Below are 10,888 nucleotides of genomic sequence, written 5' to 3' on the forward strand. Positions count from 1 at the left end.
CAAATTAGAATTCCAGCAACACTTTGAGATAAATAGTGAAATCTCAGTTTCAAAAGTCCTGATTTAGATTTAAAATATTTCATACATTAAATATAAGGTAGAATAAGAATTTAGCGTCAGTGGAAGAAATTACTGGTTACATATCATTTGAATAAAGTTTCTCCTCATAGACACCTTTAATTCAGGGATCAGTTTTGTGTGTGGGTTGCTCTTTCATCCCGTATTGACAAAACGTTTGCTCTTTTGTCCAGGTATCAGATACACACCGGGCTTCAGCATTCGATCATAAGACCAACCCAACCCAACTGCTTACCTCTGGACAATGCAAGCCTACCTCAGAAGCTGAAGGAGGTTGGCTATTCAACACACATGGTTGGAAAATGGCACTTGGGTTTCTACAGAAAAGAATGCATGCCCACCAAGAGAGGATTCGACACCTTTTTCGGTTCCCTCTTGGGGAGTGGTGATTACTACACACACTACAAGTGTGACAGCCCGGGGATGTGTGGCTACGATCTGTATGAAAATGACAGCGCTGCCTGGGACTACTATGACCATGGCATCTACTCCACACAGATGTACACTCAGAGAGTGCAGCGAGTCTTAGCCTCCCACAACCCCAGCAAGCCTTTGTTCTTATACATTGCCTACCAAGCTGTTCACTCCCCCCTGCAAGCCCCTGGCCGGTACTTGGAACCCTACCGCTCCATCATCAACATAAACAGGCGGAGGTATGCTGCCATGCTCACCTGCCTCGATGAAGCCATCAACAACGTGACCCTCGCTCTGAAGAAGTATGGTTTCTACAACAACAGCGTTTTGATTTACTCCTCGGACAACGGCGGCCAGCCGACAGCAGGGGGCAGTAACTGGCCTCTGCGGGGCAGCAAAGGCACATACTGGGAAGGTGGGATCCGGGCTGTTGGCTTTGTGCACAGCCCACTTCTGAAAAACAAGGGCACCGTGTGTAGGGAGCTGGTGCACATCACTGACTGGTATCCCACTCTGATTACACTGGCTGAGGGGCAGATCGAAGAGGACCTGCAGCTGGATGGGTACGACATTTGGGAGACCATCAGCGAAGGCCTCCGTTCACCCCGAGTGGACATTTTACACAACATTGACCCGATCTACACCAGGGCGAAAAACGGCTCGTGGGCAGCAGGCTTCGGCATTTGGAACACTGCCATCCAGTCGGCCATCCGAGTGCAGCACTGGAAACTGCTCACGGGCGACCCCGGCTACAGCGACTGGGTGCCCCCTCAGGCTTTCAGCAACCTGGGCCCCAACCGGTGGCACAACGAGCGGATTACTTTGCCATCTGGCAAAAGTGTTTGGCTTTTCAACATCACGGCTGACCCGTATGAAAGGGTGGACCTTTCTGGTCGGTACCCTGGGATCGTGAAGCAGCTGCTGCGCAGGCTCTCGAAGTTCAACAAAACCGCGGTGCCGGTCAAGTACCCCCCCAGGGACCCCAGGAGTAACCCCCAGCTGAATGGAGGCGTGTGGGGACCCTGGTATAAAGAAAAGAAGAACACAAAGCCAAGGAAGAGTAAGGCTGAGAAAAAGCAGAAGAAAGGTAGGATAAAGAAGAAACAGCGGAAAACGGACTCAATTCCAAATTGCCGTTCCGGTACCACTCGGGGATAATGACAATTATTCTTTTTTCCTGCCTGGGTAAAATGGATCCTTAACCTTGCGGCTGTTTCGCAGGCTCGGTGACATCACGGTGATAGCGCCCGGTGCGTGTTGCTCAGCTCCCCAGAGACTTCTGCATCCTGGCTGCCCGCCAAATGCGCTCAGGAATAAGTTCAACTGCGGGGCTCCAGTCAGCTGATGAACGCAATGCTGTCAATTATGAGAGGACGGAGTTGACTATGAAAGAATGTGCTCATTTGATGAAGGATACAGGGTAGCATAATTTAAAAAAAAACTACCTTTAATAATGTCGTGTTGTCAAAGGTTGCATCACCTCAGAGGCCTTGAAAAATAGACATGCCTAGTTTTTTTTAATCTGCCACATAAAAATGTCTTAAATTAATTTTATTTCATGTATCATTTTTTTCCTGTGAAGCTAAGCTGATTTCCTCATATGTTAACAGCTTGCACCTCATTTTTTCATGCATGAGAAAATGGCCAAGGAGACTGTTTGAGCTCACTGCCAAGAAATGAATGTAACTATTTCTAAACACTTTAATAGAAGGATATTTCAGAATATTATACATAATTTGTTTTTACAGAAAAAGATATTTTGTTTTAAAAAACTGTACAAGTTACCTTTTAATTATTTTATTCCTATTTTCTGAATACAATTAGATTTGGTCTTCATGTCTTCAAGATTCATGTCTTCAAGATTCATGTCTTCAAGATTCCTAGACACTGTAGACCTATAAATTACTATAATACTGTGTGAATATATAACTATAGCAAAAAAATTATTCAGGAAAAAACTCCAATTATCATTGTTTAATCATTACTTTAAATATTTTTCTTACTACGTATTTGGAAATTCAGTATTTGTAAAGAGCTGAAACAGCTTTATTGTTTCTATAATCAACATTTTATTTTTGTGTTTACTAAAATAATTTTATTTTATGGTACTAGAAAATGTAGTCAAGCTATTCTGATCTAACTTCTGGGTAAGATTATATTATATTCTTCATCTCAACAAACAGCCATCAGTCTTTGTAAACTGGGAATCAAAGGTATGTGTGCTATCATGCACAATAATTTAATTTTGGATTTTTTGATATTCTATATACAAGAATATATAAAATATTATTGAGATTTCTAAAATGAACAAGATGATAAAATTATTTGAATTTAATTTCTGAAATAGTTCATTTCATTTTATTATTCAATATAAAGTAGCCCATGGTATGTTCAAATTCTTTATGTAAGAGTTGTGTTTCTTTGTGACTACTGCAAAAAGATAGAAATTTACTTGTTATGATAAATGTTATTTATAAGGTTTCTACTTATATACCAAGTGCATCCTACTCATATACCTACTCATGTACTGTAAGGAGATACGGAAAAATGGAAGAGCCAAGAAATCCTGCCTCTATGAATAATTAACTGCCGTCTAGTCAATTCTAACCCATAATAACCCTGTAGGACACAGTAGAACTGCCCCTGTGGGTTTCCAGACTGTAAAGTTTTATGGGAGTAGAAAGCTTCACTTATCTTCTGTAGAGAGGGGAATGATTACTAATTATTGGCCTTGTAATTAGCAACCCTATTATGCTATCAGGGTTTTTTGGGACCCAGCTGGACTGGTTAAATATCTACGTGGGTAACTCATACTTGAAAATAACACGAGGATGTTCAAGGGACATTTCCTAAAATGAAGTTTATCATGGGTCCTCAGTAAACATAAGCAGATGTGGTTTCTCTTCGTCCTGGGGTTTCCTTGGCATGTGCCCTCTTCCACTAAAGGGAATAGAGGCTTCTAAGTCTCGTTGTTTACACTTTAAAATCACAGATAGCTAGAACTGTGATCTGTTTAAGTTACAACTGTGATAAAATGCACAAAGTGCTATGAGAGTGTGACACTGCATATGTTTCTGTCAGAACTCAAAGGGCTAATTTGAGATTCTATATAAAAGAATCTGTAAAATATTGGTGAGATTACTAAAATGAACAACAAAATCATCAACTTATTATAGGCTTATTTTGGGAATATTTTATTTCATTTTGTTGTTTAATACAAAGTAGTTCATGGTACCTTCGGGATTCTTGCTCACCACCATCACTCAGTGGCATCAATTCTTCTTCAGTCTCCTTATCATCGTCCAGCTTTCGCGTGTCTGCGGCAGTGACAGATGCCATGGCGTGGATCCGGTACACTTCAGTCCTCAAGGGACGCTCTCTAACACTCTAAAGAGGTCCTTTGCAGCAGACTTGCCCAGTGCAATATGTCCTCTGGGTTCTTGATTGCTTTTCCATGAGTGTTCATGGTAGACACAGGTAAAATGAAATTCTTGACAACTTCAGCATTTCTTTTATTTATCCTGAAATTGTTTCTTGATCCAGTTATGAGGACTTTTCTTACATTGCGGCTGCCATTTTTCATCTTCACCAGAAAGTGCTTCAAGTCCTCATTGCTCTCAGCAAGCAAGATTATTGTATGCATATCACACATTGTTAATGAGCCTTCCTCCGATCGTGATACTGTGTTCTCCCTCCCATCATCCTGCTTCTTAGATCATTTGCCCAACATGCATATTGAATCACTGTGGTGAAAGGATACAACCCTGACACAAACCTTGCCTAATTTTAAAGCTGTCAGCATCCCTTCACTGGGTAAAATGAATCCGCATAATCCATGTACAGGTTCCCTGTGAGCTCAGCAAGGGTTCTGGAATTGCCACTTTACAGTTTTATCTCTAATGTGCTAGCTTCCACACAGATTCTTTCTGCTGTTCTTTGCTTTCCGCCAAGATCCATCCAACTTCAGCCATGGTATCCTGCATTCTGCACCCCCTTCTAAATCCAGCTTCAAGTGCTGAGAGCTCCTTCAACTGCTGCAACTGTTGAATTGCATTCTACTCCTTTTGTCAAAAAAAATCTTTTTTCCCCTAAGGTATGCAAGGTTGTGAACATATTGCTCCAAATAAAATTAAAAATTGGGAGGAATTGGCTTTAAATGGAGAAAATGCCTAATGATCTGTAGCTTCTATTTAAAGAATATGCGTCCAGAAGTTTTTCATACCATTTCCTTGCTTTCCAAGAAAGAAAAACATACCTGAATGTCAGTTACCATGTTCTTGAGTGTATCCCCTTAAAAAATCAAGTACAGAGAAAACTGGGCCACTGATAATTGGAGAATAATGATATGATTACTATGTTTTTACATTTAACTTTTTCAAGAGAAATCAACTCGGCCCAGGTTAGCTTCCTAATCATTTTTACGCACACACAATGTGTGCTTTGGCCCAGTAGCAGTCAGAATATATGCTGCTAGCTGGGAAAAGCTGGCTTACCCAAAGTAGCAAATAAAAGTCTTCTCTCTTAAGTTAATAAGGGTATTATTTCTTCTTAGGAAAAATTACTTGCTTAAAATTGCTGATTCTGTCAGCATATATTTATTAAATTCCATGTTTCTGGCAAAGTTACAGATGCTGGGGCGTGCATCAGTGAACAAAACGAATGCTCTTGCCCATGTGCAGTTCACATTCTATCCAAGTGGGGCAGCAATGCAGCGAGTGGATGATTGTTCATGGACATCCAGTCAGCTCCAGTTCATGGCCACCCCATGTGATCAGGAGAGAAAACAGAGGGTCGCAGAAGCAGATTACCAGGTGTGTTGTCTGAGGCATTCGGGGGGTTTCAAAATGCCTACCTTTAGGTGAGTTATGAAACATTTACCTATTGAACCACTCAGGGACTTTTTGGGTAACAGGGTATGAAAAAAGAAAAAGTAGCTTTTTTTCTCCTGCTCTCTCTCCGGCTCTCTCCACGTGGACCACCAAGCGGTGCTGAGGTGACTGAGGGGACTTCTTCCTGCCTACCTTAGTGCCTCACATGGCCTAAGGCAGCTTGGCCAACACTCACCAATGTTCCAAGCTGCTGTAGGAACCTCTGCCCAACCTCTGCAGTGATCTACCTGGCCAGGGCAATTCCTCCTGCCATTCACAGTGCTCTACATCAAATCAGGGAACCCAATAGCCTTCTGGGGCACTCCCCTTGAGAGCGAAGCAAGAGGAGCATGAAGTGGTAGGCTAATTCTATCATGAAACTAGCTGTAGCAGTTCAAAGAAGCATTCCTACAAGTATCCCAGAGAGCCAGTGCTCTTCAACTCCCTGGAAAATGGCAACACGCTCCTCTAAAACAATGCAACACAAAAAGCCATCAGCCCCAACGACCTCAATGAAAAAACAGGAGAAACAAAAGCCAATGGCAGAAGATGTCCTGAACCTAGCGACACACATAGAAGAAGCAGACATTGCGCTGCCACAGAAAGAAATTTACAGAATGCTGCTTGGAGTCATACAGGATATGAGGGAAACACTAAAGAAAAAGGATGAAACAATAGAGAAGATAAAGTCCATACGCCAAAGGCAAATGGAGGAGATAAGAAAAATCAGTAGCAGAAGCATGTGCCTCAAGAATCGACTGGAGAAAGTAGAGAAGTGCATCACTGACTTGGAGAGACAAGCAGACTTTAACAAATGTGAACAAAATTCTAAGATCATCAGGGAAGCTCAAGAAAACCTAAAAGCTATGTCTGATATTATGAAGATAACATTAGAAAAGGTGGATCACCAGAAGAAGACACAATAAAGTCATCTGCAAAAATAGTGAGAATTCTTGGAGGAAAATTCCCCAGCTTAATGAATGAAAACCAGGCAACCATTCAGGAAGCTGAAAGAACAGCTAGACTGAACTCCAAGTCACCAAGGCACTTAGTTAAACTATCTAACTTTCAGGACTAGGAGAAAGTCATGAGAGCAGCTAGGGGAATGTATAAATTACAAGGGTTTATGAGGAAGTGGGGAGAAGGGAGGGAGGGGAAACAATGAGGAGCTGATGCCAGAGGCTTGGGTGGAGAGCGGATGTTTTCGGAATGATGGGGGCAGCGCATGTGAAGATGTGCTTTGCATAATTGTTGTATTTATGGATTGTGGTGGGAGTTGTATGAGCCCCCAATAAAATGATTTTAAAAAAAAGAAAGAAAAAGTAGATCTGTGTAAGGTGGGATTCACTGACCACCAAGGTCACCCAGTCCATCCTAAACCCGTGACTGCTGCACATAAAGAGAGCCGCGGGGGCATGAAGATGAGCAGCAGCAAACAGGGCCCTTGCCCTCAGCTCATGTCCAGAACACCTGGAAGACACAGTCATGTCTTAGCTAACCAAAACCCCAGCTCCTCGCTGCATTTGCCCCAAATGGCCATCATCCCTTGGCCTGGCCAATTATCAGTGTTCATTGTCAATTTTCACCACTTGCATTTTTTTTTTTACTGTTTGTATCCTCTCATTCAAATGTAAGCATCTGAAGAAAAGAGATTTCAAACTTTTTTCTTTATAATCATAATACCAATATATAAAACAATGCATGGCCAGAGTCAACACTCGATAAACAGTTGTGAATGGACAAATGAAATAATCATGTGTATTGGTATGGTTGACTACACTTTCTTGGGTCTTCTGTTTCTATTTCTTGCATAAGGACTCAAATGCTGAAAGTAGACCTAGTCAACCCTAATACCTTTTCTAATAATAGCATTAATATGAAATGCAAAATTTTCTAGCACTCTAAAATCTAATTCCAAAATTAGATAGTTATATTAACAAAGCGTGACAGTAAGAAAGCAAAGACTAAAATTCAGAGTAATTGTTGTCTATATTATCTCTTTTGTTTGACACTGAAAATTGATTACTTAAACACTATTTTGAATATCGTAGAACTTGTGACTGCTATTGTTAGGTGCCTTCAAGTTGATTCCAACTCATAGCCTCACTGCATCACCTGCTCCTGTGACACCTTCACAAAAGTTTCTATGCTTCAGCCCTTTGTGGAAGTCACTATATCAGTCATCTTGTTGACCCCTCTCTGTTGCTGACCCCTCTACTTGATCAAGTGTGACGTCATTGCACAAGGATTGAGTTGAGTAATAAAGTGAGCCATCCTACTGATGACATGTCCAAAGTACGTAAGACCAAACATCACCAACGTTCTTTCTAAGGAACATACTGGTCATACACCTTCCTCAACATTTGTTTAGATCCGTTGTTTCTGCTGTTGTGTTGATCCCTCTCACTGATGAAGTTTCTCGTTTTGCTGACCCTCTATTAACCATGATGTCCTATACCAATGACTGTTCTTTCCTGATGACATATGCAAATTAAGTGAGGCAAAATCTCACCATCCTCACTTCTAGGTAGCATTTTAGTTGTACTAAAATTTGGTAAAACTGACTTGTTTGCTCTTATGGAAATCCATGTATGGTATTACCAAATACATTAACTTAACTTAATTCTTAAAAGGCAGAGCTAGGGTTTATACTGCATAATTTTTTTGCAATAAATCATGATATGGAGAAGAATAAGTAGCAACTAAACTTCTGTCATCACAGAATTCTGAGACAAAATTGGCTACACCTCACAACCTTGAGGACTTTATTATAAAACTCTCCAAATTGGCAGAGTCAGAATTCTGCTTCCTGGGAGATATGTATATATTTTTCTGTAAATGGTTTATTGGTCACAGCATCCCTATGCAGTTCATCAATTCATTAGTTAACTAATAGCCACTGGGCTTGTTCTGACCCACCGTGACCCTATAGGACTGAGTACACATGCTCCTGTGGATTTCCAAGGATGTAAGTCTTTATGGGAGCAGATAGCTTCATCTTTCTTCCAGGGAGCAGCTGCTGGGCTCGAACTGCTGGCCTTTATGGATGGCAGTCCAATGCAAAACCCACAATAGCACCAGGGACTCTGGATTCATTAGTAAGATGTGACACGACTAAAAGCACAGCAGCAAAACGTTGCGTGTAGGAGTTAGACACACGGGAACACATTACCCTTACTTTCCATTTTTTTCTTTGATTTGAAGTCTCTTTCCGCAACTACAATAACACTCTTTATGGGAAAATGCTGTCCAACAATTGAAAAGGAACAAGAAATGACATAACTTATTAGAAATTCCTAAACTTTTATTTGATAGAAATTCTTGAGCTGATAATAACAGGGGGGGGGGCGCCATCTTATATTATGTATTAAATGTGAACTTTGCTTTTCAGAATAAAAATCTAGAACTAATTTTTGTGGTGGCATAGCATTATTTTACTTATTTTTAAAATTTATGATAGCTATATGTACTCACACCACTTAACACACACATGTATGCATATATACCCAAGTCCAAATATTTTCATTATCATTAATGAAAATCATTAATCCATCTTGAAATAAATGCTCACACTTTACTGAAATGATTTTTGAGAACTTTTGTTTTTTAAAGCCTAAAGAATGCCGTACGACTCAAAGCTTATTCAGTCTTAAGAATTTTAAATGACTGGCTGGTATCTTCAATTATTTTTCAAATATTGACTATGAGAAAAGGCTTCATGGATAATGCTTAAAATTTTATTTAATATGAAAATGATAGTTTTCATGATACTACCACCAGAATATGTAATATTGATTTTTCCCATGTGGAGAATCCTCTTAAGAGTACAATCTTGGCAAAAAATTACTGTAATGAGGAGCCAAGAACTTGGGCAGCAAGGCTGATAGCTGAGAACGACGAATTGCCCAAGAACTGCCAAGAACATTGAACCTCTAAGCTGCAAGATACAGTGGAGGTGAAAATTGAGAAATAGACCTGAAATCCAAATTGAATTCAGGTCGCTGTAAGGAACAGCACGCTCTCTGTTTTATCCAACTCTCCGGAACACGGTGCTCCCACTTGTACAATTGCAGGCTTACGTATTGTAAATTCTCTTTGAAGAAAATAAACCCAGAGAAAGGGACACTGAATATAGGTACCCAGAGGGACAAACTTCTGAGGAGTCCATGTCATAGCTAAGTGCCCATCCTTTAGAAAACACAACTGTCAGTCATCAGGCCTGTTCCTCCCAGCCACTTTTCTTATTTCACACATTTTAATAGAAGGGAAAACAGTAAGTACCAGACATTTGAAAAAATATGCGACATAAAAGGGAGTGGGATATAAACAAAATATGAAGGTAATCCTAGAGGAAATAGATAAGTCATAGAACAATGGACAGCTAAAAAACACTCCAACAACAGAAGCATGTAGTGTCATATCTACAGGAAGATTTAAGATGCTACCACATAACAAACAGTGCATAAGTATTTTCACACCACTCAAACAAACCCTTAACTTGTAGCTGACGACGTGATTCCAACTCAAAGCAACCCTGTAGAGCAGCATTACCCCAAAGGGTTTCCAAAACTACAGTCTTTTGTGAAACAGACTACCATAGATTTCTCCTGGGAAGCTGATGGATTTGAACTGCCAACCTTTCAGTTAGCCAACAAGTGCTTAATGGTACAAAGGCCCCTTTATGTAAGGTACAAAGTAGAGGACATAAAGATGGAAAGTATTTAATGAAAAGTTCTCCTATACAAGTATGTAGAGGCTTAAAAGGAGATTTTTGTTAATGAGACAATATTACACAAAATACTTTTTGACTATTTTCTAAAGCTAAAAGAAGAGGTGAAGTCAAAGGATAAAAGATAATATAGTGGTATTCTGATTCATGGATCAAGAGTCAGCTAGAAAACAGAACAAGAAGATCCTATTTTCTCAGAATTGGAAATAGAGTGTAGCAATGTTGCAACTTTTCAACCTACATTTTCAGTAGAGCATATGATAGTTCATAGAACAAGATTCAATAAATGTTAAAGGACTGAAACCATACAGAATGTTTTCACTGAGTACAATGGAATTAAAGTAGTAATCAACAACCTAAAAAATTTCAGAAGGACCTCAAATATTTGAAAATTAAATTATGTGGGTCAACGAAGAAATCACAGGGGAAATTAGAAAATAGTAAAAAAAAATAGCTGCTCAATTTCAAAAGGGATGGATTTTCACAAAGGCAGCCTTTATATTTTTAGTTATTCATATTTCAAAGAAGAAGATTCATAAAATCAACACTCTAAGCACGTATACCAAAATCTAATAAAAGGTAAAGAAAATAATAAACATGAGAGCAAAGATCTATGATGGAAACAACAGAAATGCAGAAGAGAAAAATCAATGATCAAGTTAGTTATTTGAAAAGAGTTGTGTTAGTCTGGGTTGACTAGGGAAATAAAATCCTTGGTCCATATGTCCAATACCAATCTATAAATTCCTCTTCAGACTCACCAAACACATGCAATGACACCAAATGCAAGAAGATCACA

The 10,888-nt window shown here is 39.8% G+C and overlaps 1 protein-coding gene across 1 annotated transcript in view; it reads left to right on the forward strand.

The window, feature by feature from the left end:
* The window catches only part of ARSJ (arylsulfatase family member J), a 92,321-nt gene extending 83,434 nt beyond the window's left edge, over window positions 1-8,887 (forward strand). The window contains exon 2 of the mRNA XM_075543887.1: window positions 252-8,887. Coding sequence (XP_075400002.1) covers window positions 252-1,650 — 1,399 coding nt within the window. The 3' untranslated portion in view covers window positions 1,651-8,887. The remainder of the gene's footprint in view (window positions 1-251) is intronic.
* Window positions 8,888-10,888: the final 2,001 nt, after the last annotated feature.

This window comes from Tenrec ecaudatus, chromosome 3 (genome assembly GCF_050624435.1).
Source record: "Tenrec ecaudatus isolate mTenEca1 chromosome 3, mTenEca1.hap1, whole genome shotgun sequence".
NCBI classification, from domain to species: domain Eukaryota; kingdom Metazoa; phylum Chordata; class Mammalia; order Afrosoricida; family Tenrecidae; genus Tenrec; species Tenrec ecaudatus.